At 37.2% G+C, this 19,144-nt stretch overlaps 1 protein-coding gene across 1 annotated transcript in view; it reads left to right on the forward strand.

Annotated features, from left to right (window-relative positions):
- The window catches only part of SRFBP1 (serum response factor binding protein 1), a 64,830-nt gene that overhangs the window by 10,700 nt on the left and 34,986 nt on the right, over positions 1–19,144 (forward strand). Inside the window, exons 2-3 of the mRNA XM_042829411.1 lie at positions 11,866–11,954; positions 12,905–12,977. Coding sequence (XP_042685345.1) covers positions 11,866–11,954; positions 12,905–12,977 — 162 coding nt within the window. The remainder of the gene's footprint in view (positions 1–11,865; positions 11,955–12,904; positions 12,978–19,144) is intronic.

The raw sequence follows: 19,144 nt of genomic DNA on the forward strand, positions 1-19,144 counted from the left end.
AGCTTTACGGGTGCAGTTAGAAATTGTGACTTACACTAGGATGGTTACAGTAGCTCTTAAATCTGGCAGCTACCTGATGAAGAACTAATTGCTTAAAGGTGAATCAAGATTTGTAACTGGTGATACGTACTCACGATGAAGATTTGGTTTACCTGCTGCAAGATTTGACTTGAACTGTGGCTTTTATCCAAAGCTAACTTAAATGCAATATTTTGAGTTTTATTTTACTAGTATGAGTTGGTAGTTGAGGCCTTTTCTTTTTTCTGATGGGATTTTTTACATATCAAAAGAAACTTTCTATCTTTGGTTTCCCAGTCTTTTATTCCTCTTCTTACACATATGGATGAGCCACCAGAAAAGTAGTTGTTTGTTTTAATTTCATTTCTTATCTTCTATAGGTACAGATAAATGGAAAAGTGACCTAATATGTATTAATAGGTACTTGTCCAACGCAGTTGTTACTCTGCTGGTATTTGCATTCAAACAATAACGTGGTTTGATTTTACGTTATCAACTTGAAAGCATTTTTCTTGTATGATTTCTTTGTGTTTGCATAACAACTGTATGGTGACAGTGAAAAGAAAGTTTTAAGTGGGTGAGTCTTACTAGGAGATGAGTGGTTGTGTTGAATGACATCTTCACAAAAATACTTAGTGCCTTTTCAGTTATTATTAAGAAGTGGATGTTTGCCAGATGTTGCTCAATGATAATCTTTCACAGGCATCCCTCTCATTCCCTGGCTTCCCTGCATGTGGGACTAATCTGAGCTGCATATAAAAATGTCTCCTTTTTATTTGTGACATCCCTAACACAGAAGAGCCTCTCCTACTTCTGTCCACTTCAGCAAGCAGTGAAATTTCACTTGTCAGATTAAAAACATCAGCCAAAATAATATAGTAAGTATAAAATATTTTGTGTGCTTATACTGCAGATCCTCTGAAGCCTAGCATCTTACAGCTTTGCAGCTCATGGTCCTTAAAACTTTTTACCAGTATCTTCATTCTTCCTTTGACTCTACAGCTTTTTACTTACCCTTGGAGGCCCCCTCTGAGCACTCAGCAGTAGCTGTAGCTTCCCACACGTTGCCTAAGCTTGCTGGTAAATGAGTATGCATGTATTAATTGGCAGCCAAAATCACAAAGGTCTGAATTCTACTTATGTATCTCTTCCATGGTTGGCCTGTGAATTGTGGTTCTTATCTCTTCTTCAGCTACCAGTTTTCACAGAATGTGTAGGAGCTCTGGCCTTTGCTGATCTATCAGGTTTGGTGTCTGTTTACTAATTGAAGTTATTGGGTGAGGATGCTAAGTGGCAAACAATGTGATGACAAATCTCATTTCCTTAGAAAACAGGTTAAAAAGTTTAATGCCAGAACACACAAAGTCTTACTGCTCATCAGGATGGGTGAGGAAAGTAGTACTGCATTGGCTGTGAGAACTCTGAGGTTTCCTTTGGTGAGTTAGGAGGCCAGTACCATTATCTCAGTGCAGAAATGACCATTAGTTGGAAAAACTGTAGTCTGAGTGAGACAGTATGGCAGTTGACATGCAATTGTTATGTCTGTAGGATACTGAAGGCCTGTCAATGTGTGATGGATGACGTCTGAAAGCCCAGGTCATGCACTTCTCTGAAGGTGACTTAAGGCATGCAAAAACCAACTGGTTGGCCAGATGAAGAATGCTATGATGATGCTTGAATTACCCATTTACTGAGTGCAATTCACAACAATCAATGCTGTGTGGAAATAAAGGAGTAAGTTAATGACCAGAACCAGAAAGGACTAGAATAGGAGTGTACCAGAATTTACTCACTTTTACCATTCTCCTCTTGTAAACATTGATACCATACTCTTTTTCAAATGTCTTACAGACACTTGGAGTGGCTTATAGACAGTGAAACTGAGAGTTATGGAAATGATCACATGCACCAGCTTGTCCTGCCAACTGAGGGTGTGATCTAGTCTGCTGCTTTGCTTGCAAGAAGGATTGATGCCTATTCAGGTGCTTTAGTTTCAAGTTCTGCTGCAGAGGAGTTGGTAACCAATAGACGTCTTATTGACTTACACAGCTTGAAGTCAAAGTCTCCTTTTGAACTTTGAAAACTTTAAAAAATAGCACCTCTCAGGTTAATATAGAATAACTTCAGAGTATGGGTGTCAGTTCATCTCTCTCTCTCTGTCTCACTGTTTTAACAACTTGTGCAGGTTGTTCAGAGAGGGACCTATATTTCCCAAAATGAAAGAAAGGAGAGTAAGAACACTGAAATGTACCTTGCAATCTTGTAATCCCTTCCTCCCCTGTAATCAGGGAGAAAGACAAAACAACAAAGCAGCACCCCTCTCCCTCCTCAGCTATTAATACTGGGAATGCTCTTACTGTGTTTCTGACTTTTTTTGTATAATAGACCTTGTACCCAGTTCTGCACAGTCTTCTTGAATTCTTGAATTCTGGGTTTGGATAATGTTCACAAATTGTATAATTACTGAAAAAATGTTTTATAGATTTTGTTAGCATGTTTCAGGTTATTTAGAACCTAGGGTTTCATGGTGTTTCATCTGCTTTTGAAAGCTCCAGTAACTGAAGAGTAAAAGGATATGGATCCGTTCTTCTTTATTTGTTCTTGTGTGTTTATGTTGATAATTCCTGTGTCGTAGTTGCAGCTTCTTCTATTACTGTCTTCCTGTGAAATCAAAACATAAGGAGATGTGAAAGTCCCATATGGTTTCTAGCCAGCTCTCTGGTCTGATTAAGAAATCCTGACTATAGAAATGCTATGATTTGAGCTTAGTGTGTTGACTGCCTTGGTCACATCCCCTTGCAGCATTCCATGGAGATACTTTTAGCACAATGCTTGTTGTGGGTTTTCAAACTTGTGTCCAGCTGATCATTTAAATGCAGGGTTACAAATCACCTTCTCATAGCCCTCAGATTTGTAAGACTTATCAGTTGTCCCCACCCCCGCTCCCTTGCCCTGTATGGTAATTAATGTAGCATCTTTGGATGCTTAGTTCTTATCTGGCCATTTGCTACTGCTGTTTATTTAGGGTGTAGAAAGCCTCTAGCCAGCTAGGCACACTGAGAGCTCACATACTTTCTGAAGTGCTATATTCAGTCCAATTCTTTACAATGAGACAGTGAGTTTCAAGCAGTAAATCCGTTAAATTTTGGTCTTTGGCAGCAAGCAAGGAACTCTAGACTAGTCTTACTCCCTCTCAACTATCTGAGATATTTTGAATCACTTTTCAAAACCTTTAGATGAAAACACTAGCAGTCTGAGTAGTCATTTTGGTTTCCATATGGAGAAATTATGGTAGAATTACAACTATTTTACATGCAGAAGGAAAAGTGTTCGTGTATTAATATTTTTTTAATATTTAAAGATAGTATACTGAAAGACTCATTTCAGTGCTTCAGTTGATAATGTATGAGGGAAACAGCATAGGCAGGCTGCGGAGGAAGGCTTTGATGGTAATTCACAGGTAGTATGTGCATAGCTTAGCCAGTGAGAAAAGTGGAAACCTGCCTAGGTATGCAGAGTCTGCTTGTTCTCATTGTAAGCCCTCCTTGGGATCCCAGTGGCTGGATCCTGAAATGCTGCAGGCAGGTGCAGCTTTAGGGTGCCATGTTTCAATCCAGAGGAAGTTGTCACAGCTTCCCTTATCTAGATTTGCTTATACATATTGCAGTACTATCCAGTCCACTTGCTGCAAATGTGTTCATCTGCGTCAAAAGATGATAAAGGCAAGACTAACACTGGGAAGAAATTAAGCAAATAGGAACAAAAAGAAACAGTGTGTTCCTTAGCTCTTACCCTGCTGGGATCTGATCCTGGTATTAAATAAGAGGATAGTTTACTGATCAAAGTCTGGTTTGTGGTCTCCTAGCTCACTCTGTCTCCATCTGTATGTTCCCACCTTGTTCTTTTCCCCTGGAACTAACAAGCATTCATGTGACCATGACGGGAACCAGTACAGGAAACTGATCTGACTGGAGATTGAACTTGCTTTTCTTTCGTAAGGTTAGAATCTATTTTGTGGATATATATTTGCATAAAATAATCTTGGAACCAAGCAGATCAGCCCTGTAGAAGCATATAGATTACTCTTCATGCTTTTACCTCCCTATTTACACATGCTTTTATAATGCAAATGTGTGAAGCTACAGTAAGTCTAGTAGTGGCTATTTCCAGGTATTTTGACATGCATAAAGTTTGCACTGTAATACAGTGAATTTTTTTTTATTAAAAGAAAAAGAAAGAAAGTAAATTTGGGAATTGATAACTTCTCCTAAGAATCTGCAAAATCGTTAGCTTTTTCAAGCTGACATTCCAGATAATAGAGGGAAATATTTGTAGTGAAGTTCCAAAAACATTTTTTCACTTATTCACTCAAAAGATTATATACTGTTGTTCATTCTGCCTAATTCGTGATCCAGCTGCAGGTGTTTTGAATTTGAGAAATCACTGTTGCCAAAGAGCACCGAAATTTAACATTCAGAATACTACATTGCCATGGTAATTTCTTGGTTAAAAAGACTGCCAAGTAACAAAAATGAAACCAATGCTTTTGGTGTGCCCTTTCCTAGGAAAATAAAGCCCTGTGAAAACTGAAACATTACTTAGTTTCATGTTTTTCTTCTGAGTACTGGAGAGATGTTGAATACTGAGTTTAAATACATGGTTTTTTTGTTTTTTTTTTTTTTGGTTTTTTTTTAAGCTGGATTTCTTCTTGGGACTTTTGCTCATGCATAACTTAAGCAATGTTCACAAATGTTTTCCTTGTGTTTCTAATGAATTTTTTTCTTTTGTATACATAAGCAGGTCTACTTCAGAGATTTCAGTCATAATGCAATACAGTTGTATTCCTTTGAGCATATTTAAAGATTTTTTTTTTCCTATTTTCTTGAGTCATTCTGGTCTTAATGGAGCAAAACCCAATTTCATGCTGCTATGATTCCTTTGTCATGAAAGGTCTCAGCCAGGACTGAGGTGCAGCTTGTACCTATTTCATTTATAACACCTCATTCACTAGACACAGTTTTTGTAGGTCTATAAAATTTCTTGAAAGCTATATGTAGCATATATAAAATAGGCTTTCTGAGACAGAGTTTACTAGTAGATCATTGAATTTTTGTTGTTGCCACTCCACTCTCAGATACAGTTTTTGTAATAGAGCCTGTTAGCCTTGCAAGCACATGAAAATTCTTAAGAACGGGAGCAAACTCAACAATACCCTCTGTTTTTTCAGGCATCAGGTGATGTCGGAGGACTTCAGGCTTCTACCAGGAGATTATTTCCAGCACACTTATCTGGTTTTGCTGAAACAAAAGTTATGATGAAGAGACATAGTGGACCTTGTATTTCAAACTGAATTCAGATGTTTATGTATAGAAATACAGAATGTTGCACTGGAATAATATCTTCAAACTATGAATGAAAATTTCTTGTAATTGTGCCTGGACATTAAGTCTGATCTTGATACAGAAGGGACATCGCTGTTTTAGGAAGGAGGAAGAAGTTCTTGGTTCAATGTTTGTGTGTTTGTATAGCATTACAGGTGTTCGCTGATCAGAATAGAGTGTTCTTCAGGCAGCTCCGAGGGAAAAAACATGGCCATCAGTTTATTGGCTGTTAAGCATTTTGGATAGCTGGGGCCAACTGCAAAGTAACTTTGAGTTCTAGATCTTCGGTGCAGCTCTGGTAGTATTCTATTATTTTTCAGTAGTTTATATTAAAGAAGGTTTGGGCATAAAAATATTACTGATTATTTTTTCTCTTAATCTGTTGATTTTTTTTGTTGTTATTATTATTATTTTTTTTAAGATTGTTGTAGATTTTGTTGGTTTTTGTTGTTGTTGTGTGAAGCATAGTTGGTACTACAGTTTGGAACAGATGCATACCTTTCTCAGTGCATCCACAAACCTTTAGTCACACTTTTATTTTTTCCTAATTGATGGAAAACTCGCTTCATTTGGAGGCATGTTGCCTATCAAGGCCTCAAAACAAGTTTTGGAAGTGACCAAATATAACATTTTATTCTGATGTAGAGTTTCTTTGAGAACTTTGCTGGTATTGTTTTAGAAATGTGAATGCAAAAATCTTTGACTAATCATGTGAATTTGAATGTGAGATGTGCCTGTACTGTCATTTTGTCTGCGCTGCTTGATGGCGGTTTTGTTGCCATCATGGATCTTAAGGACCTTTCCATAGTTATTTAGGCTTTTGGAACCTACAACAAACTTTTATTATTACTGTTATTATTAATAATTACAAATTGCCTCATTTTCTTTTCAGGAAACATGACAATTTTCTTAAAAGGCTTTTTTATAGTTAATTGTGTGGAAGACTCTTAAATAACTTGCTTAAAATAACAAGAATGATGGTTTGTATTGTATTATGTGCACTAACTATATCCCATTAATTTAAAAAGGATACTGTGTGTGATCAAAAGCTCCTGACAGTATACCTAGCACAGATTCATTCCTTCTGAGACTTCTGTTAGTTGTAATTAAGTGATTTGTAACAGTAGTTCAAATATCATCGTGCAAACAAATCTATTTTTTTCCATAAAATAATAGAAGGAATTTTTTATACCAAAGATATGATTAAATAGTCTTTTGTAAATGTTTTTTATTAGTTAGATTTTCAGGCTGCGGTTGTTTGCTGCCAGCTTATATCAAGCTTTTAATTCACCAACACCCTCATGTTCTTCTCCACAGAGCTGCTCTCAATCCATACATTGCCCAGCCTGTACATCTGTTTGTTTGGGATCACCCAGACTCTGGTGCAGTGTTTTGCATTTGGCCTTGTTGAACCTCATTAGTTTCTCATGGACTCACTTCTTGAGCTTGTCCAGGTCTCCCTTCAAGGCATCCCTTCCATTGTATAACTTGCACCAGCCAGCTTAGTGTTGTTAGCAGGCTTGCTGAGGGTGCACTCAATCCCACTGTCTATCGTAAATATGCTGAAGAGCATCGGTCCCAAGATAGACACCGTTGTCACCAGCTTCCACCTGCCCATAGGTCCACTGACCACAGATCTCTGGATATGGCCATCCAGACAGTTTCTTCTCCATCAGGTAGTTGTATAAGTCAAGGTAGATGTTACTTTCCCTTTGTCTACCAATGCTGTTGCTCTATTGTAGAAACCCGCCAGATTGGTCAGGCACAGTCTGCCCTCGGTGAAGCCATACTGGCTGTCTTGAATCACATCTCTGCTTTCCAGATTCACAGCCTCCACAAGAATCCATGCTCTTCCCAGTAATTGTCATTACAAGTACTGGGAGCTCCTGCCTCGTGGCCAAGTATCCTTTTAATATATGTTATACTGAAAAGAACAATTCATGTTATAATCCACCACAGTAAATTGCACTAATTTGGCAAAGGTAAAATGATAGGAGAGGATTTTGAGTGGTGAGTCACTGGCACAGGCTGTCTGGAGCTGTGGGTACCCCATACCTAGAGGTGTTGAAGAACAGGTTGGATGAGCCCTGGGAAGCCTGACCTTGTGGGTGGCAACCCTGCATGGCAGGGAGTGTTGGAACTGAATATCTTCAACATCCATTCCAACTCAAGATATTTTATGATTCTAAGATTACACAGTTCTTGTCAGGCTAGTAATTTCCTGATCATCCTATCTCCCTTAATCTCTTTAAAGAGAAGAAATTGGTTTCATCGTATGGCAGGAAAATGCTTATATGAACCTGGCAGGTGTACAAGGGCTGCACCAGAAGTAATGCCTTCATTATGTGTGTCGTTGTACTCCTTGTGTCTGTTGTAGTTTCCATGGAAATAAATAGAAGGCATTACTTTCAGAGCAACCTACATACATCCTGTTTTGGTGAACACTTGCTTTATATTGCAAACTTTTGGGGCAGTGGAAGTCTATTCTGTGGAAGAGCTACACACATGGTATTTTTTTTGCATTTCATCTTTGTTTAGGATTTAGTAATAGAAATTCCCCTTACAGCATCTAAGAAAGGCATAGTGTAGAATGGATGTAATTTTTGATGTGGTTCCTAAGCTAAGGTTTTTACTTCTGAAACATTCTTATATTCTTTCTGGCTAGTGTGCTTCACTATATTGGCTTGTTTTTGAAAGTAAATTAGTTTCCACTATTATTTCTTATAGATTTAAAAATTTGTAAATTATCTATAATACAGTTGTGGAATATTTCTTGGTAACTATGACCAGTACTTCTTACTATTTAATAATTAGAGTGCAGTTGCTTCTTAGGTAATGTTTTTCTGCAAAACCAAGTGTCTTCCAAAACAAAAGGCATCCCATGTACTTTATTGCAAAGAATCCTTGAAGTGGTTACCTCCTTTTACAACAGCATGCTTCCTGAATTTCTAGGAATCCTGGAATGTATTGCTATTGATAGGTCTGCTTTGAGATTTGCCTGAGGCTGTAATTATTCTTTTGAGCTTACTGTTGCCTTTAAGTATATTACAAATTCTTGTCTGTGTGCCCTAAAGCATTGGTAAGTCTGACCCTGTCTGATAGCTTAGCTGTTGCAAGTTTCAATGCCAAGACTCATCCTTTTTTGTTGTCTTTTATTATTTATTTACAAAAAAAACCCATTATTTTTTATGAGTAAATGTTTATTACAATTTTTTAAAAGCCACCACAGTTGTGGTGGTTTTTTTTTTTTGTTTACCTGTTTCTGTTTGAGGATCGTAGGGGGTTCTTTGACTTTTTATTTTCTTTTTCATTGTTTAGTTGTTTGCCTGCCTCGCTTTTTGATGCCAGAAGCTGACAGTTCAGTGAGTCCTGGTAGCCACAATGGTAGTTTAAGGCCCGTTGTTTCAGGCACACTGTATATCTGAAGCAAAGCCTTTTTCATTTCTCTTCCAAATAACTGACTGCTTTCTTGAGAACTTCATGAGTACTTCCAAGAACAGAGTTGATGCATACTGTCCCGTGTGAAAGAAGTGACTGTGGATTACATAAATTGATGTGCCTAGCCTGCCAAGGAGTGAATACCTTCCCTCATTCCTGCTGTCATATGTCTACAGAGATTTTATTGGCTGGCAGCTGGAGAGGCTGGGTCTTGGCTCATTTATGCCCCAGAAACATGCTGTGTCTGCATTAAGATTTCTATAAAAATACATTACAAAACATTTTGGAGAGAAAGTTAAATATACTTAGTATTTGGGTATGCAGAAACTACCATGTTAAGTCACTGTATGAATTCTTCGAATTCAAATGAGTTTGTAGCTTAGAGATGCATCAAAAAGCAAACAAAAAGCAACCACCTTCCTTCTGAAATGGTGTACCCAGTTTACATCTTTTTGAACATATGTAGAATCGAAGAAGTATTCAACTAGAATGCACTTTATTTTCTTTCCTCTATTTATAGGAAGTTTTATTACAGGGAACTATTTAAAAAGATAATTCCCCTCAATATAAAATGTTAAAAAATTGGTTACACCCTAAGATGGCAAATGTTAAGCATGTCTTTGTCAGTGCATGGAGACTTACAAAGTGCAGCTATCAAGCACAGATTTGGCAGAGTTCCTGTGACTCACCACTCACTAACTTAGGAGTTTCGTCCTAACGTGTTATCTAAATATTCCTTCTTAATGGTTTAAAACCATGACCACTTGTCCTTTCACTACTCGCCCTAGCAGTAAGGCTCATCCCCATCTTTCTTCAGTTTTTCCTTTAGGTATTGAAACACTACAGTCATGTCTCCACTGGAGCTTTCTCTTCTCAAGGCTAAACGACTCCAACTCTTTCAGTACCTTTTAGCAGCAGGAGTTTCCAGTTCGTGTTTTTATGGGCCTCCTTTAATAGGAGGACTTTCTGTTACGGTGAGGACCCCTGGGTGGAATACTGCAGATGGAGCCTCACAAGAGGGAATTACCTCCTCTGACCATTGGCCACACTTTTAAATGCAGCAGAGGATATGGTTGTCCTTCCAGGCTTCAAGCATTCACTACCTGCTCATTTCTAGCTTCTCAAACACCTTTCCTTCTGTTGTATCAAATGGACCACTGAGCTTGATCTCATCCACAAACTCACTGAGGGTGCACTCAATCCTACTGTGTGTGTCACTGATAAAGATATTGAACAGCAGCAGTCCCAAGGCAGTTCCTTCAGGGATACTGCTTATCACCAACCTCCACCTGGACTCCTAGAGCCATTGACCAAACTCAGCCAATATGCTAATCCTACGGTCAGTGTCATTGTCTTGTGGGGGACCATACAACAGGCTTTGCACAAGTGAAGGTAAATGGCATCAGTTATCTCGCCTTGTCCTCCAATGCTGTCACTGTATTAGAAGACCACAAGTTTGGCCCAGTTTGCCCTTTTTGATGTTATCTTGCCTATTACCAAACAACATATTTTCCCTTTTCTCTCTGTGCAATTTCAAATAACTACCACATGGCAGTTGCCCTCCTACTTTCAGCAGAAGCATTGCTTTTTTTCCTTCAGTGTGACAAGAGGAGGGACCTTTAATTCAAGGGTCCTGTTCCTAGAAATTATTTCAACAGATTAGTGCTTCAGTAGAATTGCTACTAAGCATAATATGAAGCTTAAATGCTTACTTATACAAGTAACCTAGCTACAAATGTAATAAGGTGTGTGCAAAATATGTCATTTTTTCAAACAAGTAATGACTTCTTGCCTTTGTGGTCTCAGATTTTCCATCATAGTGTCACGTGAAATGTTCCTCAATGAGCTTTGAAGATTTTTTTTGTTGCTTTGTTTTGTGGTTGAACTTGATTTTGGTTTCTAATGCTAATATTCCCTGGGAGAACTGGTTGGATGATAACTCAGATATTTGGGCAAGATGCAGTCATTTGCATGTTGTTTCTAAGAAATTATAAGCCAATGTAGAAATTTGAGGTCAAGAACTTACTTGAGAAAGAGGTGCCAGCTTCTTACCCACATTACATGAACTTAAGATAAATTTGACTTTTTGTCAGGAGCAACAATGTTTTTGTTTAAATATTTCATATTTTGTATATTTAAATATGAAATCCTAATGTATTTTAATAGATAATATTTGAGAGTTAATTTAGCAATACTATAAGTAGTTGTTGAATCTATCTCTCTGAAATGTGCTTCATTGTGAAGACTCTGTTTTGTCTTAAGGTTTCCCATGATGGAATTTTAAACCAAAAGATTCCAAGGATTTTTCTGTTAGTACCACCTTTTTACTAACAATTGTAATTATTTTCCTCTTACTTTTGGGAGAGAAGTAAGACCAGAACATCCCTGTCAGGTTTTCTTTAATGTTAAAATACATTCTGGGAGGTAGAGGGAACTATGTAGAGTAGGAAGTTGAAATTGAGTGTAGCGCATTGAATATCTGCATAGAGATTTTGAAGATCTATTTGAATATCTCTTTATGTGTTTATATTTAACAAAAATCTGATACATAGAAAGATTTGCATATCTTGTTGGGTTTTTTTTCATAATAACAAATAGTGTTTAGTTGAGAATCTTTCCTTAGATCTTTTAAAACGTTTCACAATGAAAATAAGATGCACTAATGGAAAAGTACCCTTTTACCGGGACAAAAACAAACAAACTGAAGGCAAAAGATGAGTCTTTACAAATCTGTAGCTCAGTCTGGCTCTAAGGATAATATTAAAATATGGCTAGTTAGGAATGTCTTGTCTCCTGTTTAGGCAGTTTTAGACTGTTGATTGTTCTTCCTCAGATGTTTGTGAAAGCAGCTTGATTTTAAATGAAATCTGAATTTGTTTCAACTGGAATTTGGGTAGCAGAAGAATGCATTCCGTTTTCAAGAATGGCTTTTGTTGATTCTGAAATGTAACTTAATGTAACAGATGTGTTTTATATGGAAGTTCATCAAGAGGGAGGAGCTTCATACTGTCTTCCTTCTTTCTGACAGGTTGTGAAGATGAGAAAAGATGTGAAGAAAGCCAGAGTCCTGACCATTCGCAGACTGACCAGACACATCGGGAAACTGAAGTTGAAAAAGTCAGTTTTAAACATTGTTGTTCTTGTTTGTGTTTTAATAAATGAGACAGTAACTGGATTGTCTTCTAAATAACAGGGGCAAGAGGTAAACATGCATTACATTGAAAACTTAAGGCACACTGATACATTTATTCTATTTGTATTTTTACTTTATTTTAGATAGATCCAAAATACTAACTGTAAAGTAGTTTCATGAAGTAGAACAGAGCTAACATGTTTTAAAAGGATTTAATATTTGGAAGTTAACCAACTCAAAGGACCTTTTGCAGCACTTCCAAAGCCATCAGACTTGATCTTTTATGCTCTTCTGCTCTTGATCACAAATTGTCCATTATTTTCTCACTGCAGTTCTCCGCAAATTTGTATAACAAAAAATATTATTTAGTGTATATATTTATACAAATTATGCTTTTTCAATAATTAGGATTAATATTCTTAAAGCAACATTTTCAAGATTGTACTTCCAAAGACAACAGGCCCAAAGTGGCTTCTATTATCTCACTGGAGATAAAAAAAAAAAAAAAAAAAAAAAAAAGATGAGTCTGTTACAGTGTTTGAAGTGTACATTGAATGTACTATTCTTTCATAAACTTAGCAAATTATATGGGCCTATTAAACATTCATATTTAAATGTTGCAGATCTTAGATGCAGTTGTATTTGAAATAGCAGTTTCTCCTATGTGTTAGTGATAAGAATTGTCATTCCCTTCTAATCAAGTAGTGCTTGTCTTTTTGATTATTTTGCTAAATCTTCAGTGTTGTTTTTTTTCTGTTCATAACAGGAGAAACACTGTACTACTGAACCACTCTTCACCACAGTGTTCATCACATCAAGGGGATGTGATTGTGCTCATTCTTATGATTGCTTGATAGATACTTAGTATGACCATTCTCTAATAAGAAAGTGAACAAAACTCACGGTTTTTTTTTAATAAGGACTTCATTTACAGGGGTTCAGAGGACTTGAAGCTAAAGAACCAAAAACGAGCTGAAAGATTAATAGAAGAAATCCACGCTATGAAGGTATTACCATATTTGTGTATTTACATATTAAATAGAGTTAAGCTTAGCAATAAAAAGCTTTGGTTTTTAGGACTGCATTACTGAATCCTCCCTGAAATATCTTCTAGGTCAGCTTTGCTGTTACCGTAACACATCTGGAAAATCAAGAGTGTTTCCATATTTCCATCTTTGCTTGCTGCATTTGTCAAGGTGCTAAACAGTTTGAGTCTTAAACTTGCCAAACTAAACTTGAATTTATCTGGTCTGAATGGCGCTTGAAGTTTGCACTTTGACAGTTAAGTGCAGGAATTAATTTCTTTGTGCCAATTAAGAGGGTAAGAAATGCTTTGTATAACTGATTATGGTATTGTCAATATCAGTTCTCAGCTTTAAATGACATGCTACTGGAATATTTCTTTCAGCTTTAAAGTTCTGTTTTAGTTTTTGAAACTTTACCTTCAGGAGCCAGGTAGCATGGGATTCAGTTTTTTCTCTTCTGTCAGTTGATACAGGTTTTGTATTTTTTGCATTGTGATGTATGAGCAAATGCTTCAGAGATTTTATAACTTCCTAGTGTTCTCTACTTCTTGTATCTTGATTTTAGTAGACAATGTTACAACGGTGTGTTTTGGAATGGGTGCAGACTCCAGATTTCAGCACAAGCATTCTCTATTGTATGAGAGAACTACTTTGACGTTAAATGAGTGTTTTTTTCCTCAATAACTACAGTGGTTGAGTGACCTTTATCTGTTTGTTTATTTATCTACCAATTAAGCATAGTCTTCAAGAGAAGCTGCTTAATAGAAAGGCTTTGTTAATCCATTTTCATGACATGCTTTTTGCCAGATTCATCAGATGGCATCTCATGGATTTTTTTTTTAGCATATTATTTGTAAAACAACTGAGCTTCTACAGTTGAGTAAAGGGGAAAAGGAAACGTTCATCAGATAATTGCAGGGATTGGAAGGAACCTCAAGAGACCTTTGAGTCCAACCACCCTGCTAAAGTAGGTTCTCCACAATAGGACACTGTCGCTGTTGCTCTGTAAAACAGCAGTCAAACAACATAAGTGTTGTCCACATGGTGCTTTTACTTTCATGACTGGCTCGCACAGACATCCTAATGCCTGCTAGCACTTAAGTCTGTATTGGTCACATTAGTTCAAGTAGTTTTATAAGTTGGTAGAAGGTTTCTTTCAGTCTACTTTTTTCTCTGTGCTCCCTGCAGTTAACAACAGTGGTTGGACTTGGTTTACCCCGCCTAATTCTAGGTAACTTACAGTGTCAGTTAAAACACCTCCATGTCTTCTAGTTTGTGTATACACTGGGTGTAGAAATGTCTCTGGAAAGAAACAGACATGGAATGCCCTTAGCAGCCTTCCTGGGCTACCTGTTTCTGTGAAGATGGAATCTAGAATAACGAGGCCCCTAAACTAAGGTATCTGGAGACAAGTGACTGATTCTGGTGTTCATGCTGTTACATACTTCTTTGAAAAAAAAAAACAAAAAACAAAAACAACCCTCTAATAATGAGGCTGTCATTTCGCCAAGCAGAGAATGAGCTGTGTGGAATTAAAGGAGCACCTCGGTTGTCAGTAGTGACAACTGCTGACACTGATGCTACTTGAGTTTTATAATTGCAGGACCTGTAAGTGTTGACTGTAAGTCTGATTGTTGAGAGAGGACAGATTTGTAATTTGGAGAGTGGTAAATAAAGTTTGCTTTGAAATTGTTTGAATAGGAGGAGTGAGCAGCAGAGGAGGAGGAGGAAAAACTCCAACTTCCTGGGCAAATAGCTATTAAATCAGTAGTCCTTTTTGTTTAAAGAAAAAAAAAAAAGTGCACCAATATTATATTCATAAAATTTTAATAGTAAAAATTGCTCTTCCTGGTTGTTTTTTTTAGGTTTTTTTTTTTTTTATCTTTTAAAATGAACAAATAGATGCTTTCTGACTATACAGTATATTTGTTTCTTAAATAAAAGTGCCTGTTCTTTTTCTTATGAATCACAGTTCTGAAAGGCACTATTTGTTCACATATTTTTTTAGCATTGTTGGGTTTTAGACTAAGAGACCTTTACAGACTTGGCATAGAAATATTCCTGATTCATCATGGAGGAGAAACAAGACAGCTTTCACATAAATCATTCAAATTTCCTGACACAGCAGAGTTAATACTGGTAAAATGTCACACTCAGAAACCTTTTCTTAAGTTAGTGATCAATGTTATTGAGTTATTGAGCAGTGATTTCATAAAGAACTCTTCACATAACATGATAATGTATTTTCATTTAGTTTATTTGATAGAGCAAGTTCTCAGCTACAAAATGCTGTATTTCAACATAGTCACCAACATTAGCTATGCTGTCACCAGCTCTGAAGAGGAGCCTGCATGCTTGGCTGTCAACGGTTTACGGGCTGGTTCGGCCCGGTTCCGTGACGAGCGTGGCGGAGGGATCCGCAGATCCACGCCTCTGGAAAAAAAGGAAACAGGGGACCCCAAAATAATTAAAACAGCGGCAACAATCTGAGGAGAAACAAACTAATTTACTAAGTATATTATCGGAATGCAAGATAACACACTATAATACAATATAATCAGAATTGAAGCTAATAAATCAAATATAATGAGAGAGAATGTCTGAAAGGTGGATAGGCCTCACCACAAGGCTGAGGTGAGATGCGCAGTGCAGCTGAGCAGCAGGGAGACGGGAGCAGCGCCCACGACGAAGGGCAGGCGAGAAAGAGAAATCAGGTGGCCTTGCAGGAGTTAAACCTCCTCTCCCTGACCGCAAGGTCCCCTGGGGAATGTAGTTCTTCTTCTCTTCAGGGCAGGTACCCAGGACTTGAGCATTAACAGTTAAAGTCCCAGTGCCCCACATGATGTTATGATGTGGAATACCGAAAGCCAAAAATCACAAAATCATGACATTGGCTCATAAAAATTTGTACCAGTGGAGCTGACCCATCATTTCACAGCATCTAGCAATGACAGCATCATTGCTAGAAGAATGTTGTCCATGCAGTCCGTTTTTCATTGGCCTAAACAGATGGAATTCAGAAGGCACCAAATACAGACTACATAGTGGGCATGGAAAGCCAGTCCAGATTGGTAATGTACTCCATGGTCGTCAAACTGATATGAGACCTGGTATTTTCATTTTGCAGGAGAAATTAAGTCTTCCCCTGCCTGATTCTGGAAGCTTGAGCCTTCAGCTTAATCAGCATCAAGACGTATTAATCTGTGTTGATGGTTTGTCCAGGCTGCAGGAAACATAAGAATCACCCCTTTCCTATCACAAAGCGCAGTGCACATCCACTTTATTCTCTGAGGTCTGCATCTTGAACTTTAATGGTAAATTCATGTCACCGCTCCATAGACTGCTGTTTTGACTCTGGCTTGTGATGGCACCACATCTCATACAAGGTAATAATGTGATAATAATATGTCACTTTCAGCCTTATGTTAGTTCAGTAGATCCTTACAGACTTGCAAATAGTGTTCTTTCTGAGCACACTATTTGGTGAAAACTTTGTGATATTTTAGCATTGCCACCATCATTTCCAATGAATTGTGACCAATCTTTAGCTCCTTATACAGATCCTTAGTTGTAATCTGCCAGTTTGTGCCGACGCTCTTCATTCTGTAGTATGACAAAAAGAATGACCATGTGGAACGTGGCTTGTCTTTCACATCACTGTCAGCACTGTTGAAATGCACCACCCACCACCTCACTGAGTCAGCACCCACTGTTTGGTCTCCATAAACATTCAGCAAGTGTTTACGAATATCAGTTGGTGCAGTTTTTCCACAAGGAGGAGTTCGTTTCCACATCTTTGCTTCATCTGTTCTTCTGTGCCAGATGCCATTTTGTCCCATTGCTCCTGTGCTGCCATCTGTCACATGGCAACAACATGTAATTAAATATTGGTGGGAAGGTTCAACCTTTGCTGCCATACCACCAACATCCACCTCTTACGCTGGGCGCCAGTGTCATAAAAAAGGAGGTGTCAGTTCTGTCCCATTTTTAATCTTTATAGTGCTTCATGTTTTCACTTGTTCATTGCTTCCAATCATGTTGATGCCAAAATGAGTAATCTCACGTTTAATAGAACTGCTAGTCTACTAATATCTGTTCTTTCCCCCTTCTTAGATATTTTAACTAAGCAAACTTAACAACCTTTATATTGGAAAGCTGGTGGTTTTTTGTTGTTTTTCCTAGATTGCAAGTGTAAAATAATATGTTGAGTTTTTAAAAAGAAAATTGAGAGAAGAATGTGGGGAAGAAGCTTATACTATACAATTTCAAGCTGGGATGTAAAAGCAACTGACAGCCATTCCTACTTTTGTATTTTATTATGATAACAGAAATAATGATTTTTTAACATCAGATACTGCTTTAGGTTTAGCTTCTTAAATATAAAGACAGTAAATATAACAAACACTAGCTTCATTTTAAGGCTCCATCATTGACAAAATACTGAAATAGAAGCAGTTACCATGTGCTCCTTTTCTTGTTCACATTAGATTCTTACTTACAAAGTGAAAACAGATTACAAAGGCAGCATTTTGTTGGATTTGAGACAATTTGAGGAAAATATTAAAGGAGGTTTTAAATAAAGGCTGTCAACTATCTTAAAAATATGGCTTGCAGATGAAGCTTTTTCCTATTGAGTCTTGCATAAGAATTTTACTACTTTGTTGTTGAGATATTTTTTTTTTTTTTGTAAGGATGCAAAATAAGCTATTTTCACTTCTTTAGCAATATGGCTCACAGATGAGACTCCATCTCCTTTCTGAGTCCTACATAAGTATTTTTATTGCTTGCTTTAATAAAGATGCAACCTTTGCAGTAGTACCAAAAACAAATTAATGAAACCCATATGCCTTAATTTATTTGAAAATTGAGCAGTGACAGCAAACCAAAACACTTCTTGTTACTATTATTCAAAATAACCGGAGAAGTGTCAGCATGTTCTTGTGCTCATTTTGAAAACATGTATCTATATTCCAAACATACACTTCTTTTGTTGTTAAGTTTTTCCATAATTCATGTAAATTTGAGGTAGAAAAGAGTATGTCTGTAATCACTTTGTAAGTTTACTTTCTAGTTTGGCCATCTCATGCTGTGGTGTAAGTACTTCTACAGCAGTTCCAGTCAATCTCTTGCTGTATACCACCCTGTCTTTGTAGTTTCATGTTTTTCTAGAGCAGCTAAGAAGAGTATCTTCAGTAGACAGTAAGTCTGTTCAGTCACTGTGGTGGATCTGTGCTAAACTCAGTCCTGCACTAGTCTCAGCCCCCTTAATCAGCTGTCCTTTCTGGGACTCTGTCTTCTGAAGAAATTTTCACACAGAAATCACATCTCTTATTTTTCACAGCTGTAAAAGAAATTCTTTTTAAATAATGTGGTAAAGGTTTTATTCTTATTCCCTCTAGAGGGAAATTTCTTATTTCTGTTGAGGGAAGCAGGAGGCCTACCGTAAATCTCTTTATGGTCACACAGAAACTAATTAATTCTGAATGGTGACTGCAGCTGCTACGATTTTTTTTATTCTAATTGATTGCTTTTGTGTGTAGTTTCCCTCATGGTTGTCTCCTGCTTGTGAGGAATATGTATAAAGTCTGTTCTGGGAATGTAATACTAATGTAAACATGACTTCAGTGCTGGACAGTCTCATTGGCACTTCTGTTAAGGAAAAAATTCAGCAAGCGTGTGGGTGAATAGGGTAAGGCAGAATAATTGTATGCTTAGGAAATGGAAGTAATGTTCTGCAAATGAATGGGAGTTCTAAGATATCAATAGATGCAGTAAATATTGCCCACTGAATCAGTATCTAGTCTTAACTTTCTAAATAGTCTTTCGCCATCTTTCACTAAAGCCTCTGTTTAAAAAGAAAAAAACATATATCTTGTTTTCCTAATGAAGAGTTGGACATAGTAAGTGGAAGACAGACATGTATAACTAGCTATCACAGTGTTGGAAAGACAGCAGTGCTGTTCTGTGGGGATCTATGAGAATGAATGTTGCAGAGCTTAATGATCTAGAATCCCAAGACAGTGAAAATATGAGCACCAAAGCACTGCAGAACAGAATCAGAAATGGAACAACTAGGCAATGAAATGACTAAAGAAATTCTATAATAATGCATGCAAAATAATACGTATGGTAGTGAATTAATGCTTTGT

Source organism: Centrocercus urophasianus, unplaced genomic scaffold (assembly GCF_019232065.1).
Source record: "Centrocercus urophasianus isolate 14NV4802_14NV808 unplaced genomic scaffold, USGS_Curo_1.0 seq_31, whole genome shotgun sequence".
In the NCBI taxonomy this organism is placed as follows: Eukaryota; Metazoa; Chordata; class Aves; order Galliformes; family Phasianidae; genus Centrocercus; species Centrocercus urophasianus.